This window comes from Theobroma cacao, chromosome 4 (assembly GCF_000208745.1).
Source record: "Theobroma cacao cultivar B97-61/B2 chromosome 4, Criollo_cocoa_genome_V2, whole genome shotgun sequence".
Classification (NCBI taxonomy): Eukaryota; Viridiplantae; Streptophyta; class Magnoliopsida; order Malvales; family Malvaceae; genus Theobroma; species Theobroma cacao.
Genome location: NC_030853.1, coordinates 16,274,438 through 16,291,759, shown reverse-complemented (window position 1 = coordinate 16,291,759; position 17,322 = coordinate 16,274,438). Strand labels below are relative to the sequence as shown.

General features: G+C 35.8%; 3 protein-coding genes and 2 long non-coding RNA genes across 8 annotated transcripts; 2 read left to right on the top strand and 3 right to left on the bottom strand.

Annotated features, from left to right (window-relative positions):
- LOC18601581 lies at nucleotides 423-3,967 on the top strand. Of its 2 annotated transcripts, none has more exons than XM_018118711.1 (7): nucleotides 423-716; nucleotides 798-892; nucleotides 1,225-1,342; nucleotides 1,477-1,595; nucleotides 2,439-2,625; nucleotides 2,730-2,864; nucleotides 3,328-3,967. In XM_018118711.1, exons 1-7 carry the CDS (start codon nucleotides 480-482, stop codon nucleotides 3,616-3,618), a joined length of 1,182 nt encoding a protein of 393 aa, XP_017974200.1. In that variant the 5' UTR covers nucleotides 423-479; the 3' UTR covers nucleotides 3,619-3,967. The 2 variants fall into 2 exon arrangements, with proteins under 2 accessions (XP_017974200.1, XP_017974199.1); XM_018118710.1 differs by having other exon boundaries at nucleotides 2,721-2,864.
- Nucleotides 4,225-5,595, bottom strand: LOC108661687. Its single transcript, XR_001927457.1, has 3 exons — nucleotides 5,294-5,595; nucleotides 4,808-5,036; nucleotides 4,225-4,496 (listed from the first exon to the last, which is right to left on the bottom strand). It is a non-coding gene; the product is annotated as an uncharacterized LOC108661687 (long non-coding RNA).
- Nucleotides 6,780-8,317, top strand: LOC108661795. The gene is made up of 2 exons (XR_001927629.1): nucleotides 6,780-7,143; nucleotides 7,423-8,317. It is a non-coding gene; the product is annotated as an uncharacterized LOC108661795 (long non-coding RNA).
- Nucleotides 6,978-11,402, bottom strand: LOC18601580 (probable serine/threonine-protein kinase At1g54610). 3 transcript variants are annotated; one of them, XM_018119914.1, is made up of 9 exons: nucleotides 10,841-11,402; nucleotides 9,729-10,013; nucleotides 9,235-9,552; nucleotides 8,750-8,977; nucleotides 8,427-8,524; nucleotides 8,244-8,352; nucleotides 7,604-8,146; nucleotides 7,365-7,479; nucleotides 6,978-7,282 (listed from the first exon to the last, which is right to left on the bottom strand). In XM_018119914.1, the coding sequence occupies exons 1-9, from the start codon at nucleotides 11,237-11,239 to the stop codon at nucleotides 7,272-7,274; spliced, it is 2,106 nt and encodes a 701-aa protein (XP_017975403.1). In that variant the 5' UTR covers nucleotides 11,240-11,402; the 3' UTR covers nucleotides 6,978-7,271. The 3 variants fall into 3 exon arrangements, with proteins under 3 accessions (XP_017975403.1, XP_017975404.1, XP_017975402.1); XM_018119915.1 differs by having other exon boundaries at nucleotides 6,978-7,279; XM_018119913.1 differs by lacking the exon at nucleotides 6,978-7,282 and having other exon boundaries at nucleotides 7,381-8,146; nucleotides 10,841-11,400.
- LOC18601579 (probable WRKY transcription factor 3) lies at nucleotides 12,901-17,104 on the bottom strand. The gene is made up of 4 exons (XM_018119894.1): nucleotides 16,557-17,104; nucleotides 15,049-15,749; nucleotides 14,804-14,959; nucleotides 12,901-13,664 (listed from the first exon to the last, which is right to left on the bottom strand). The coding sequence occupies exons 1-4, from the start codon at nucleotides 16,977-16,979 to the stop codon at nucleotides 13,382-13,384; spliced, it is 1,563 nt and encodes a 520-aa protein (XP_017975383.1). The 5' UTR covers nucleotides 16,980-17,104; the 3' UTR covers nucleotides 12,901-13,381.

Below are 17,322 nucleotides of genomic sequence, written 5' to 3'. Positions count from 1 at the left end.
TCTAAAAATTTCTTATACTATTTAAGTTTAATTTTAAATAAATTTTTATTCTTTCATTAGATTCATTTAAGTTACTTTGTCAATTTTATTTCAAGTGCCATTAATGTGACATGTAGATACATCATAATGAATAATAATAACATATAATAATATAATATTTTAAATCTTCAATTCAACTTTATGTTAATCATAGTTAATTAATTATTAATTATAAAACTTATTTATTCTAAAATATATACAAGAACTTGATTTAAGTAATAAAAGAATAAAAAAAATTTTAAAATTTCTTAAATTAAATAATTTATGAGAAAAGCATCATGCTTTGGAAAACATAATTTATTAGTTATTTGTAACAAAAAGTTGAATATTCCAAAATTTTTATTTTTAAAAACTAACTTAACTGAAAAAATCAATCTATAACAGATAAGATAGTACTGGAACAAAACCAAGCTCTCCACTGTCTCTCCCTCTTCCGCCCAATGGCTTCAATCTGTTACTCTTCCATTTCCGTTCTTTTCCCCCCCAATTCATCCAATCCAAACAAACCCTTCCCCTTCCCTCCAAAACTTCCCTACCCGAACCCTTTTCCCTCCCTTCGGACCTCCAAAATCAGAGCCGCCAACTCCTCCTCGGTCCAAGAAGAACATTACATGAGCATCGATAATCTTCACCGGTTTGTCGACCTTAATATGGGCAAATGGACCGGTTCTTTCCACGTAATTATTTATTTCTCAGTCACATTTAATTGTTCTCGTTTCTTAATATATTTTTCTAAAAAAAGTTTTTTGAATTTGCAGCAATTTGATGGAAATGGTAATTTATTGCAAAAAATAAATACGAGGCTTTCGGCGAGTTCCTATGGAGAAGATGAACTTATCAGTCTTATTCAAACGTAAGCTTTTCTTTTTTATTTTTTTTTGTGAAATTTAAACTCTTTTAGTAAGTAAAAGTGAAGAAATGGCTAAAATGAAACACACATTTAAACATAATTGCTTTGCGTAAAAGTCAAATCGTGAATTTTGTTTGTGGCAAATTTAAAATTTTAATCCATTAATTATTTAGAAATATTATTGCTTTTGTTTCCCCAAGGCATTTTCTTTCCTTTGATGGAAGCTGATATTGGATCAATGTAAAATCAAGAAAGCCAATTAGTTATAGCAAGTAGATTCTTATGGTTTTTATATTTCTCCTTTCCAAGTTGCTTAATAAAGTTGTAATTTTTAGGTTATATATACAGCAGCCTCAATCAAGTACTTCAGTTTCTGGACATGATGAGGAACCTGAATGGGCAGAATACAAAATAAAAGAAACAAACATGTTCACTGTAGACAAATATCAGCAGGTGAGCTCTTCCAATCATTTGAGGAGTTGAAATTGATCCACTTTCAATGTACTTTATTATTATTATTATTATTAAATCTTATCTTTTAGAGTTTGTTATCTTCCCTTAGAAAATCTATTATGTTTAGTCTGCAGATTGGCTTTTTTCCCAAAGAGAGGGCTTATTCATTAAGATACCTGACTGCTGGCATGTTAGAAACCGTGTTGAGGCAAGGGGTGTTGGGGGAAGATGACACAGGAGAGGAGTCACCAAAGTAAGTGCTTCCATTCTCGGAAGGCAGTCCTTTTATGAATTGAATAACTTGTACATGACAAAAGAATCCGATAGCAGTTCTTCCTCGTCAAGCTAGAGCAATAATACTGACATTGGTGCAGATGATTCAAACACTTTGGTTTTTTTGCTCTTTTGTTGTTGTTATGGTGAATGAATCTTGTCCAAGGCACCAGTTTAAAACCAACTGTAATATGTAATGCATGATCCATGGTACAGTATCCCCTGTTTTGAAGAAATTTTCTACTAACCTTAAGAAGGCATCTTATGGTTGTGTCACATTATGGCAAGTTGATTTGGATATTTCTGATTGGCTATATAATTTGGTGATCTGGCAGCCATATCCCTTAATGTCTTCTTACAATCATTTCAGGGCTTTATTTCCCACCTTCAAACTAGTCTACTAGGGTTGCTACTTGATAGTCTGCCTGTTTTTTTCTTAGTATTTGGGCAATGGCTTACCAGGACAGAGTATGGGGGAGAAGGATGATTAGCTATTTCCTTCTTTTTGGATTTCTGATCTACATCATTTCAGTATAGTCAGAACAGGAATATCAGTTTTATTACGTTGTTTACAAAAATATTTAAAACTGATCTTCTTTGAGTATCAAATTTGTGTGAACCAATGGAACTCTAGACAATGTTGATTAGCTAATTCTCTCAAATTATTTGTCACAATCACCCATTTCTGAAATGATGAGTGTGCTTTCCAGACAAAAATATCACAAAATGACTGCCTTCCAAGGTTTTCTCCTCTATCTCGCAACCTTCATATCTACATGGGTGAATTCCATTAAAAAAACTAACTATTTGTTTTACTTTGCAGAAATCTTAAGCTTCCTTCTCGTCGGCCTTCCATTGTTTGTGAGAATTGCCTATATTCACAAGAGAAGGATAGGCGAGCGAGAGCCTTTCATATCATGGACCCAAGAGGCTTTATAGATATGCTTGTCATCTTCCTTGAGGATAGAGGTGATGGGCTGCTTTTTCATCCATCACTTGGCAATATGATGGTAATTGATTTTTGAACACATTGTTTGAATTGACAATGTAATCAAACTTTCTTATAAGATATATGTATACAAAAGTGTGTTTGTTCTGATTGTAGGATGGCCAGGTCCAGATTTTACCATTTCTTGGCAAGTGGGAAGGTCATTCTGTAACAAAGCGCAGTGGTGTTTATGGATCCACAATTACAGAAGCTGATACAGTTGCTTTACTCCAAATGGATGACAAGAATAAGCTAGTCCAGGTATGTGCCTGTCTCTCCAAATGCATAAACCAAAACACAATTGTCGTAAAAGGGTAAGAGTCATTGAATCATGAAGTGGAAATTGATTTGTATGAGCGGCTTGACTGCATATATGATGACACATGGGGTTGTTTCCATGAAGTTAGTGATGAGATCTTGTTCATTATGTAGTGCATTTATGTGCTTCTAAGAGGAAAGAGCTGCATCTTGGTTCTGTTATTGTCTTTTATGGCTTTTAAAATGAAGGAAAATTTTATGCCTATTTTTCTTGTTTCCGTTTTGGGCTTGGGATTCTAAATGCCACATACTCCAAATTCCAAAACCATGCAGGTAGATAGTATATTGATGTATAGTCTACTGCTTGTCTGTGGTGATATCCATTATAGTTGGTTTTGGTTTTGTTATTATCACTCTTGGCCAATTCTCTTTTTTTTTTCCTTCTTGTTTCCATATACACAATCAGGATGTTACTTCCATGGGTGGTGGGCGCGATGTAAGGACTAACGTGCATTGGACGGGTACAATCTCAGATAACTTGGTTGAATTTGAAGGGGCATATCAGCTAACATTATTACCTGGTGGCATGTATATGGGATATCCTTCTGATATTGCAAAGAGTGTAGCCGAATCCAAGTCATTCCATTTGGAGTTCTGTTGGCTTGAGGCACCTGGCAAGAGACAGAGACTGGTTCGAACTTATGATGCAGAGGGGTTGGCTGTCTCATCAACTTATTTTTCTGAGGTTACAATTTGAGTCCCTCCTACATCAGTGCCTGCATATTTCATTCCCTCTTTGAATGTTGAATCCTTCTCTCAGCAATTCCTTGCGGTGAAGTTAGGGTTTTGATTTAACATAAATGAGAGTAAGGAAAACGGAGCTCTATTGATGTAACTGATAAGATGGTGTATATTTTTCTAATTTATTGCTCCATCCCTTGTAAAGTCAGTGAAAGTATTAAGTTTCAACATTCTCTCTCTCTGTGTCTAATCATTAAATATAAACCTATATTGAATTTAAAATATTGAGTTGTTTATATAGATAGACTCATTCTGGGTCAGTTAGTATGTACTTTTGTGGCAGGGATTTCCTGCTTTTGGATGAATGAATATTGTCCATTATGCCAATAAGAAAAAGGGTCACCACGCATACAAGGATAATTAGCCTAGTAGATGGCCAATCCTTGCTGGATTTTATCCTCCCTAATAAATCCCTTCAAAATGTTCTAAAGTACCGAAAATTTAACTGCACAAATGAACAAAAACTATAGACACAGATGCAAATTAAAGTGATGACTTAGGTAAAAAAGCATTGAAATAAAAACAACCTTAGGTAGAGTTATTTAGGTGTCCCTAAAACTGATTCAAGAAAGCAAGTGAAGCATTACAAGCTGCTTGCTCAATAGTTTTCCTTCCAAGTAAAAACTTACATTGAACCTTTCTTCCAAAAGTAAATCTAACACCATTTCTATTCATAAAAGATCTTGAAAGTAATCCATAATACAGCCATATCCTTGACTTTTACCTGTAAGATATAACAACAGAGTACTTGAGTTCATCATCTCATAACTTAAAAAACTAATAACAGCATTCCTGAAGTGAAGGGCCAAGGTATCCGTGGACTATGGTGTCATTCTGCAAAAACAAAGTGATTTTGTGATGTGTTACAAGGATAAAGTTATAAAACCAAAAAAAATATTGCAAATAAGGTAGTAACAAATTTTGCTTGAAGATGATCTTATTGTCATAATCAATAGTGGAGGGAATGGGGGCTAGTGGGGTCTTGTCCCTTCAAAAGTTTTAAAAGTTCATAATATACTTTTGTTTTTTTTTTTAATTTTATAGTTTTGCCCTTACAATAATTTTGTTGTTTGGTAAGATGCTCCCACAGCAATTAGTCAACAACTAATTTTAATAGACTTAGAGATTAAAGTAAAACCTATTACATTAAAATTATTCCACAAGCCCCCTTTCTCCAAGACTTCACGATCGTCCGATCTTCTGTTGGCCCTTCAACGCGAAATTTTGACTCTGCCACACTCATAAAGAGATAATGTCATTTGGTTCAACTTGAAGATTGGTTGCACCAAATTCCAATTTTTGGGAACTCTGAAACAGTTTGTGAGCCTAGAAAGGCTACCTCAGTGGGAGATTGAGATAAGCAGTGGTGAAACCCTGGAAAGCAGAAAAGCCAAGCAGTAAATTTCACACGGAAGGCACCTCTGTAATGACTGCTTTGGATATTTAACACAAGCAGCACATTAAATCTTATGCACAGGCAAGCAAGGAAACCAAAATAAACAGCTTAGCGTGAATAATAAACTTCTACCCCATCCCCATTTTTTAATGAAACCATCAGAATTAGTTCTGGGTGGTTCACATAAAAGCAATTAAAACAAAGAAATAAAGCTTTTTTGGAGGTGCTTAGTTACCTATTTAGTCTTGCAGGGCCTGGTCTGAAGAAGAGATGGGGGGCAGAAACAAAAGAGTGATAAAATACCAAGGCTTATGAAACAAATGATAAACAGAGCTTCCCAAGAAGAAAAGCATCCTCAACAAAGGATTTATGATCCTCCAAAACGAGATGTCCATAGCCCATTCCATCCAATCGAAACTAAGGAAACCACCAACAGAATATCTCAGAAAACACAATTTAACCAGGGGAGAAGAATCCTACCAGCACTTATAATAGGATTACCAAAATTGAAAAAGAAAATAACGAAAGTTCCATGCATTTTCTTTATCTAAAATGTCTAATTTCGTTTCTCTTTTTTGAAACATGGTATAAATATCACATGCATACTATGCTTTCTTTTCTTTTGATTAAATACTAAAAAGCAAAGCTCTTAAACTATGTCTTTTTGCACAATTAAATTTTATAATATCAAATAAGTTCTTTATTTTATAATTTCTTACCCACACATGCCTTTAATCTTAATGAAAAATAAACAGTCATTGGACTTAATATCAATTAATGAGCACATGATAATTGATGTAAAATGGGTCACATAATTACGTTATACATCAAGTGGACAGAAAATACAAATTAATATTAAGTTTGATGAATATTAAATTTATGTTAGGGTTAAAGATTAGTCTGGATGCAAATTAAAAGATAAAAACTTATTTAACTACAATAGGAAGATAGAGATTTGGTTGCATAAATGGACAGTTGGAATACAATTAGCATTTTTTGTTCATGTGATAAGTTAACGTGATCACGTGACAATTGATGTGAAATAAATTTCATAATTTCGTCAAATATTATTTAGATAGAAAATATCAATTGATATTAAATTTGACTGATGTTAAATTTTTGTTAGAATTAGAGTTTATTTTATTATTTAATCAAAATATAAGTTATATAAATGGACATAGTTCAAGAGTTTTTTTTTTATTATTTAAGCCTTTTATTTTGAATTTTGTTAAGGATGGCTTGTTTATATATATTGATTAAGATACTCTTCAGTCAATGCAATTTTTGTTCGATTTTTAACAGCCTTGACTTACGTGGTAAGGAATACAAAGGTCAATGACGAAAAACAAAGAAGGTAAAACAGAGAAAGTAAGATTAGGGTTCGAAGGATCTATATAAAGAGAATTATGAGACAAAGGATGCGGCGCCTAAGGCCGAGCGCTTCCCTCGTGAAAGAAGGGGAGGCGTGGTATTCCACGGAGAGAGGTTCTTACACATCGTGGCGCACGTCAGTGCGATAGGCGCATATTAACACAGTTCTTTTGGGGATTCCATGGCCGCTTTGCTGCTTTAGTTCTTGTAGCCAAAGCGAGGGTATAGCCCTACATTGTTTTTCTTTCTCTTATCCTTTTTTTTTTTAGAAAAATTGTTTTTTGATTTTTGTTACCCATTAAATGATGAAGTTTTGTGTTTATGGGCACTTTTCGTTTTGAAAAACTCTCTTTGATCTTGTTTTTGGGGAGTTTTTCGATAATTTTAATGGTTTTTTTTTTCTTTTTTTTATTCACGGGATTCGTTCTTCATTGCCTTTAGTTGGTTGAGTTGTTAGAGTTTTGGTACTAAAAATGATTGAAACCAAAAAAAGGGAAGCATTACAAGTAGCATGATGAAGATTTCTTCCTTCCCAATGAAAACTTGCGTTACACCTCACAAATTGCGATGCCGAGGTTGAGATTTCCCATTGTAATTTTCTTCACCTACTCAAAGTATGCGAAATCATCGCTCTGTATTTTCCGTATACGTTCTGCAATCTTTGTTTTGATACAATTGATTTCAGTAGCACAGAATGCGGGCTAAAAGGCAAAGGTAGGCACCGAAACTGTGTTGTTTGAGCTCAAGTGAATTGTTTTCAAGGTTTGCTTGCTTGTAAGCCTGTACAATTGATTGCCTGTTATCTATTTCAGGATTTTCCACTCATGGAAACAAGCCTTGCATCATTTCTCTGCTAAAAACAAACAAAACCCAAATTTAGCCAATGTTTTTCAGACAAACAGCTTCTCTTATAAGTAAAATTGAGTTTCCCTTACCTCTGTGAAACCTTGATCTTCGCGCAACTTGCCTGATATGGCTTTCATTCCTTTGCAGGAGTTCATCGACGTTATATGATTCTGTTACTAATGGTCCTGAATAATCAATTTTCACCTGATGGGGACATGGTTGGATAGCCGAGATGAAGAAAAGGTTCATGAGTTAGAAGCAGAAAGTGATTCGAAACTAAAAGCAGGAAGTCACTTATGATAATCACAGATGCTGCCTGTGATCTTACCATGTCATTGTTTATTGCAGTTTCTTGATGAAACGCCATTGAGTAATCATGAGATTGGGGTACATCACTTGCATGAAAAACATCTGACCTATCAAACTTGCTTTGCACCTGCTGATCATTTACATAAAAGAATCCATGCCTATTCAATCCGTTTTGCTGCTGCTTCTGCTCCCTCCAATAATCATAAACACCTTGAGGAACATCTTGAGTCTCTTCTTTTGTTAGTTTAAAAGCACTATTTGAAAAGGTGAAGCTGGATGAATCTGCATCACTAAGTTGACTAATTGAAGAAGGCTGGTTGTATGACAGTGTAGATGTAGAATCTTTTCGCTTCGCCCAGGAAAAGCTGCTTGATCCCGTGACTGGTGGTGGAGCTGTGAAAATGTCACCCTGAGATACAGTTGTTACTTGAGAAGTCTCTGACCTTGTATCGAAGAAGGATGAATTCAGCTGCCCTTTATGAGCAGCCCCTTCTCTCCCCTTGAGATTGTTCGCAGTCAAACCATGGTTCTTACTAGCAAACTGAGTATTGTCTCGCGGTTCCTGCACACATATATACATAAACAAAACCTAGTAGTTAGCTCTTTGTGTTAACACCACACACAGACAGAGGCATACATTCTGAGAGAGAAGTATAGACCTCTTTTGGCGCTGTTTTACTGAAATTGTTGGGTTCCTGCAAAGCTTTACGAGATCTTCTTGTTTTCTTGGATACTCCAGATTCTCGGGTTCTAGATCCAGCCTTCTTCCTGAAATTATAATGAATAAAACACATGCAAATGCAACTGGTTAATAAAACTTCAACATGGAGTGAAGATTTCACCTTCGTAATTCATCACGCTGTTTAGCATCAATTTCTTTATTAGGTGAATACTTTGGCAAGCTTGACGGATCACAGGCGTAGGGCTTTGTGTGGAAATACTGAAAGAGGGCAACAAATAAACATGGGATCAGAAGCCCATACAAAAACTTTTGAGCAGTGATTGAAGAAGCATGTCTTTGAGGATGTTATATTTTTCAGTAATATTGGACAACATGAAAGCTTGGGGAGCCTGAGAAACAAACTGCTGCAACCTGAAGTGTAATCATTTTGGTATTGAATCTCAAAAGACTTCGGTAGCAGACAGAAGTTTCAGTAAGCATTACCTCAGACATTAGCGATGAAGAGGCAGTCCCACGCTTGTGGGGTTCTACGGAAAGAAGAGCTTCTAACAAGTTCATTGCAATTGCGGGAATATCTTTACACCTTTCGCGAAGACAGCTTTCGTAAGGATGCTGAGGTTTAAACATGGTTGAATGAGGAAGCCGAGTCTTTTTCCAATAATCATCAGGAGGGGAACCACAAAGCTTAAAGATTTTATGCAGTTGTTCAACCTGCCAATGAAGGAGAAGACCAATCAACTTAAGATGCCTAACAAGAAAATATGAATGTAAGCCAATCAACAAATAGGGAAAACCCTGTAAAACTTTCTGTTTGACTCCTTATGTTGAAGATGAGTGTAAAACGTTTAAATCTCACTGATATCAAGTCTGAAAAGTTTTAGCATAATAATAATCATAATAGAAGTCTGCCTGCAATGATGAGATGTCATATAAATAGCAGCTAAAAATGCAACATAATAGCACGTCACCTCAGTTCGCCCTTTAAGGATAGGCTTTCCCATAAGAAGTTCGGCAAAAACACAGCCTACACTCCACAGATCCACCGAGACATCGTAACTTGTTGATCCCATCAAAAGTTCAGGAGGGCGATACCATAAAGTGACTACTCGACTAGTCAATTGTTGCCTGTTCCTCGAAGTAAGGATGTTTGCCAATCCGAAATCCCCCAATTTCAGAACTCCTTCATTGTTTACCAAAATGTTAGATGCCTTAATGTCTCGATGCATTATACCTCGCAAATGGCAATGCTCAAGTCCTGATAATAGCTGCTTCATATAGCACTTCACCTACACAGAAAGGTGACCCTCAACTGAACTTCTTAAACATTGAAGAATTCGAGGTAAGATACCATGATCACTAATTACTACTTTCTGAAAAAAAAACAACAAAATATATATATGCTCGAGTTTCAACTAACCACCATCTATGCTTTTTCAAAGTGATCAGAAGATGCAGAACAAACCTGTGCTTCACTGAACTTGATATCAGGACAAGAAGATAGTCCAGCAAGATCATGCTCCATGTACTCAAACACAAGGTATACAGTACTTGAAAACCGAGATGTGATTACCCCGTCCAATTTCATGATATTTGGATGGTCAAGCCTGCGAAGAATTGTTATTTCTCTTGCCATGAACCTAATGCTTTCTGGTTGAAAGTTGTCGAACCGCACCTTCTTCAAGGCAACCATCCTCCCAGTTTCAACTTCGCGTGCCTGGAATACGCTACTATATGTACCTTGTCCAATCTACATGAATATTATGGATTGAAAAGAATTCTTGTCAAAATCAGGACTGATGCAATGACCAAAATTATGACCAAAGAACCACCTATTGTAGAAAAATAAAACAAGAAAAACAGTCATCGCCAGAACAAAAAAATGATACAAGGAGTACAATTGACTTCATACATGGATACTGCAAGGTATTCAGCCTGCTTGTAAATCAAACAACGTACCCATTGTTGCTACAAACTTGTAAAACCTATATTTTACCAGTCAGTTCAATTAGCTTATTAGGTAAATAATGAATATTCCTACTAGTGTAATACCTAAATCTTGAATCAACGGAAAATAAGGCCTTAGCTTTAAGGCTCTATTTTTTCTGGCAGGAAGGCATGTTAAATTATCAGTTATATAGAAATGGAAATGAAGTTGGGGAACCTTGAAGCTTGGCTAATGGCTAAGTTGAAGGAATAATACAACCTAAAAAGCAAAAATCACCAAATTATTTGCAAAGAATGAATGATAAATTGTAGTTTGATATTCATGAACCATCCAGCACTTCTGCTTTAGAACTAAGTTATCATTCTCTTTTACATTTGCAAATGGATAATTCTATCACTCAACCAGTAGTTTCAGAGGAGAACAGAAAAAGTACCTACATCAGGAAACTTATATCAAACAAAGGCATGCTTAGAAATGCGTAAAATAGCTCACATTATGACAGCAGTTGACAATTAAACATGCAAACTTCAAATGACATAATGCACTCGATTTGAAATCATGATTAACAAAATTCTACTTTTAAGTCATTTTGATGGGAAAACATTTAAATTCTAAAAAACCTTAGCTACCTTGTCTAGTTTCTCAAAAGCATCAGCCTGCAAAGGCACCCAACCATGTACAGCTTCACCAGCAGCTGAGCTGAGCCAAGCAGGCCACCCGGCTGCGACCTGTTCAGCCTCCACAAACCTATGTGAAAAGCCCAATTTCAGGCTAAAAGAGCCGCTCTTCCTACTAGAACTCCCCCTCTTCGATTTCCTCAACTCGCGGCCACTCTTTCGATGATGATGGTTAATAGTTTTACCATTATCATCCAATTTCTTATCATCTCTATTACTCTCTAACCTCCCAGATTGTTGTTTTGATGATGATGAAGAAGCAAATATCAAACCGTGGCTATTGTTGTGAACCACTGAAACAGGGGAAGCTGCCACAATAGAGCCACCGTGTTTGGAGGTAATGCAACCCATTTAGCTCGAAACCAGGATTGACCCAGATCACAAAAAGAGGTCTGGGTCAAAAATGGAAAATCATCCCCTCATTAGACCAAAAGGGTAAGCATTTAATCTGGGAAACAAGAGAGAAACAAAGAGAAATAAGAGAAACAGGACAAAAACAGAGTTACAGAGAGGAAGAAAACAGGGTAGAAACAGGGAAAGAAAAAAAACAGAGCTTTGTTTTTTTTTTTCCTTTGGCCTGTCTGTCTTGGTCTTTGTCTGCGAGATCTGCGGAGGGAACAGAAGGATACCAAAGGAAGAGAAAGAAAGAGAGAGAGAAAGATTCGTGGGTCCATAGTGGCACATCTTTTGTTGTTAGAATAGAGGTTTCTTGTTTTTGCAAAAGCTTAAAAACGTGACCGTTGGCAAGTTTCTTGTTTTTTCTGTTATATACTCCTGTTTATTTTTTTTGTTAGTTGATTTGATTTTCACTCAGACATAGCAATTTCTTTTTTAAAAAATAGAAAAAGAATATACAAGTTAAACAGAGAAGTTAATGGTTTATTTATCATTTAATAATTTCTCAAACTTTGGAGTTGTATAGTGAGGGGTGGTTGTAGGTGGTCAACTGTTCCAACAGATCCACTGCCAATGCAATCCTGTTAAGAAATGTGGTTTTAAGATTGATGATTAGGTATTTAACCTTTTAATCATTTAGGAAGATCAAGTGGTGATGATTACTAATTATTATATTTAAGTGAGTGAAAGGGTGCCTTGGAATTCTGTGTTAAAGTTTATTTGAGGAATTGCTGTTGCATCTTTTAATGGGTCCAAACTTTATTCTAAAGAAACAATCACTATCCCATTAACAAAAGCATTTAAGCAAATTTTCAGTCTTCTGGGTATCATTTAATACTTCAAAATTTTTTGAAGAATTCTGTTCACTTCATTCAAATAAGTGATTCATGGAATATAAAACTTGGCATAAGCTTGACCAAAAAAGGGCAAAGGAAAGTTTTTTTTTTTTTTTTTTATCTTTAAATGTTTAGAACTCTGATATACATACATACAACATTGGAAATTAGTTGTGATTCTGTCAAAGAACTTAAATAAGGAAAGGTCTAAAAGGCAATGCCTGCCAGCTGACTCAAAAGCATAAGCTAGACCTAAAAGTTTGAACAGCATGGAAGAAGAAATGGTTGAAACCATCTTTTCTGAAGGGAGAGTTATGGCCTTATTGTCAAGTTATGTGAGGAGAAAGCAACAATCAATTTGTTTGTTGGAATTGGGGTCGAAACGATAGCCAGAGTTTGGTTTCTTACGACTGAATTCATTGGCTTGTTGAACCACAAACATTTTTCACAAAGATCTTCCCACTTGTATACCTACAAATTCTCACCAAACTGTTTACATGGACAAAAGCAAGTTCTAGTTTTCAGGTTAGATAATTTCTAGGAAGAAATGACATCTTAACAGCTCCTTGTATCTTTTAGGCTCTAACGCTGCTGTCGTAAAAGGCGATTATATCAGTCAAAAGTACCCTTGGTCAATAAGAAATGGTTAACCGTAACTGAATAGAAAAGGTTGAAAAGCATGGCGAAGTAACCATAAACTGATCTAAAACACATGTATATCATGTCAAAGCTTATATAAAACAAAAGTTTCCCCAGCAACCACCAACAAACATACCAATGCAAAAAACATTCACGAAGAACATTGTATTGGATACTGTCCAGATAAAATTATACAGTAGACGTATTGCCATAAACCTCCAAGAAAACCTGGCCATTAACAGATAAGAGGGAATCCAGTTTCTGAACCTGTTTCTTGGCCTGTGTATCAAAATGCTTATTGTTATTAACTGAATCTACAAAGTATTCATCAATCCGGCAGCAACAAGCCTGGCAACTTGAATAACACCTAATATATGTCACCTTCTCCAAAAGAGTGTAAACATATATACAGCATTACTTACGAATATCAATATACAAAACTGGGTAGTCAATAAAGCACTCCTACTTAATCAAATTATATCACAGCAGCAGCTATTATCATTTGATTTTTATCACCTTTTGTCTACACTTTCTGCCATATATTTATTCGTTTCATAACCATGTTAGTTGGCTGGGATCAGCAGCTGAACCTCCTGTTACTTAGCAGGTTTTAGCAGGGGAATTAAACTCTAATTTGCTCCTCTTTTAGCCTTAAAACTGCTGGTCCCTGGGCATTGTTTAGAAAATCCATCTTTTGAAGTAAAGAATGCCCCTCAGCCACCACCTTGTGTGGTTTTGGCTGCGGCAGACTATTGTTGACTGCGGTGTGGCTACTGTTTCTAGCTGCTGGGACATCATGATTATGTTTTCCCTCATATGTTGTTATGACAGCTTTGGGATCTGTTGAAGCTCTTTCCACATGCTTCCGAACGTTGCATCCCGCACTTGTGCATTTGTAATAGCTCCTGCGGGGAAAGCTTAAATGCCTCAGAAATAATCCCAAAAAGGCAAACAACTTTTTATTAAAGTACAGCAGCTTGAAAGCCAAAAAATAAATTACTAGAAGGTAGATGAAGCAGAGTGGGATTAGATTAGAGCCCCTTGATAAAACCGTGTTCTTTCTATTTTTATAATACAACCATCAAATATATTTACTCCCAATTGTATACAAATATACATACATAAATACATACATACATATATATATATAAAAGATATAGAGTCAGCGTATCACGATAAACTCAAAGTCATAATGTATATGAGAATAAATAAATAAATTCACATTCAAACATGTATCTGCAACAAGATAACAGCATTGATACTACATCTACATTCGTCAAATCAGTATTAGATAAACAGCATTTAACAAGCAAAACAGGGAGATAAATTGATGACGGTAGCATCTATCCTGCAACATGAGTTCTTTTAACTCAGGCTTAGTTTGGCATTTGTGGTTAGGTTGCCAAACTGCAGTCCAGAAATTTGATAGATGCTTTGCACAGATAAAGAATAAGGTTATCTTTCCATTTTAAGTTTCTTACATTCATCAAATTTTTCAGCCAATATGCACACAAACTAAACAAAGTTGGGGATGTAGGGTAGCCCAGTTTACCAGAGAATCTAGTCAATATATACTGATGGCAGACAATCAAGAAAGGTTTTTGCTATAAAATGCGTACTCAAGGACTTTTTATCAATTTTTTTAGTCTAAATGCAAGAGAGATCAAAAGTCACAATGATTAGCAGTCCTAAGGTTGTATGCCTATTATCCAAATCTCCAAGAAATTAGATCATACTGCTTTTGAAGATCAATTCTAAGATATATCAAGCAGGCAATTTTCCATTTTAGAGCACTCAAAAGTTTATACCATAGCTAAAACATCATTAGGTATAGATTTTGCTCATCTTCAAATGGTTGTAGAGTTCAATACTGTTAAAGTTTCAGTTTATAAGGAGAAAAACACTGTGAGAATGAATATAGAATGTCTTGAACAGAGAGGCAACTGTATGTTTAATTAATCAGAATATGTTAAGCACCAGAATTTATGCCATAATGTAATCATTAGAACCATAGGCAAACAAACATATGTATATTCCATCGCACCTTGGATGTGGGTTCCCTTTGACCACTTTCTGCCCATATTTGCGCCACCTATAGCCATCATCTAAAAGGTCGACTTCACTTCTTGTTTGCACAATAATTTTTGATTCTGTGACTGTCTTGTGCGACAAGACTACTGCAGATTCCCCTGCAGCATTCCTGCAGTCAAAAGCACAATGCTCTCAAAATTATGAAGATTTAAGAAATATGAATTTGCATGATCGGTTACAAGTACACTTAAAACTTGCCTTCTTTTTGGATTTGGTTCATCATCATCTCTTTCTTCTCTACTTTCTTCATCGCAACCTTCCTCACTCTCACTTGGTATTTCCACAGCCACTTGAGCAGATTCATGATTTTTCCCAGGTATGGAATGAGTTGGTACAATTTCACTTAACTTGTTCAAATTTCCAGCTACACCCTGAGAACCTAGTTCGGAATTAGCCTGTGAAATTGAATTTCCATCATTTCCACCCTTTCCTTGTTTATTTGGTTGAGGCTTTTCATGATTGTGTGCACCTTTGTATATAATTTCAGTTATTTGGCCATCAGCAGATCGCTCAACCTTCTTCTTGACAGGGCAATTCAAATGCGTACACTTATAGTAGCTTCGCGGATACTCACAGCCTTTAATAGGCTTCTGCCCATACTTACGCCAGTTGTAGCCATCTTCAGCAGGTTTATCCACAGCAACAGAAGGCTGATTTTTCCTATCAGATTGAGAAGCTTCGGAGTATTCTATTGCAGAGCTTTGAGGGTCAGAGGCTGCAGGAGGCATCTGCTGTGAAGTTTCTTCAGAATTGAAGGATGGATGATGTATCAATGACTCTGAAGGAGCTGCTACTGACAAAGTTTGATATTCTGCTTGTGCACGCACATGAGATTGGGCTAGGGCAGCTTGAGCTGTAACTTGTGCCAATGCTTGCTGGTGGGATATTCCAAATGGACTCTGCAGAAATTATGAAACAAAAGTTTGATTAACTGATTATCACCAAAATAAGAATTTGGTTATGGTAGATTGATAGCCATCAATATGGCACCAAGTGACACAAGAAGACAATCATGACACAGTAAGCAAGGTACACTTTTTCAACTTCTGGATTCAATTTCTATATGTATTTGACAGAATCCCACAAGTCCTACATAGAAGACTGAATTGAAAGGGAGTGCACACTGCTAACAATCAATAACTCAATTCAGCATTTAGACCATAAATGATATTCCATCCAACTCTTGTGTCATCAGCAACAAGTTTTAACGTGTCAATTCAGCATTAATATCTACAGCAACACTTGAACCAGTAGCCAACAAATTACACTTCCACGAAAAGACCTTCACCATTCTCAACTGTTCAACGTGTGATGCTAAACCCAAAAAGTTCAGTTTGATGCAGGCCATAAGAATTCATAATAAAAGAAGAAAATAAATAAGCCTTAACCAAACAGACTAAGATGCTCAACAGATCAATTAGTTGATCATAGAATTCCCAATTCTATGAATGGAAGAACGTAACCTTAAGCATCTAAGTTCTTGACCCCCCATCCAAGAAACAAAAAACAAATTCCCCCATCATTTAAAGGCTAAAAGCTAAAAACTGCATAAACTACATTTAAATCCAAGATACTATTACTACCCAAATTATTTATCTTACTTAAAAGTAATAAAAACCGATACTTTTTTTCTTTTTTAGTTTCTTTTTTTGACACCAAGAACAAAGCAGACTCATAATTAAAAGAACATAATTTAAGTCAATTACCTGAGGAGAAAGAGGAAAGAAGCCCGGAGAATTAAGCAAGCCAGAAGGGCTTATCCCTGGAGGCACAGTGAACAAAGGAGACCTAGCAACAGCCAAATTCAAAGGCCTACTCTGCTTAAACCCAGCACTTTTTTCAGCTCCATCTTTAAAACCCACTTCCATAAATAAACCATCCATGGAATTGTAAGGTAGTCTAGCTCCAGGTGAAGCCATAGCTCCAGCTAAAAGCTGAGAAAAAGACTTATGCTCTGTTGAGTCAGGGTCAGAAAAAAAAGCTGAAACCAGTGTCATAGGCCCTGGACTTAGCCCTGAACCACTTGAAAATAAACCATCCATGGCTGGTCTTGGCGGTAGAGTAATTGTTGGTCGTGTTAGAGCTGAAAGCTTTGATCTTGTTCCTTGCTCTGCTTCTCTCTCAGCCATTTTTTCCCCTGCTTTTCGTCTGTGCTTTCTTTCCCTGTTTTTGTGTTTATATATAAGAAAGAAGAAGGATTGTCTTTGCTCTTTGTTCTTTGTTTCTGTGATTCTTTAATTTTGTTGTTTTTCTCTTTGCAAATTGGTTGGTCCTTCTGATAGTTTCGTGTTATCTTCAACATTGAGTGAAAAGTCTAAAGAGTAGAATTGAAAACGACATTTTTATTTTTCTGTTAATTTGTATTTTTTTTTTATTTCTTACATAGCTTTTCACGATTAACTAATCTTACACTATAAACAAAACTATTATTTTCTTTGTAAAACGGAAAACAAAGGCTAATTTTGAATTAAA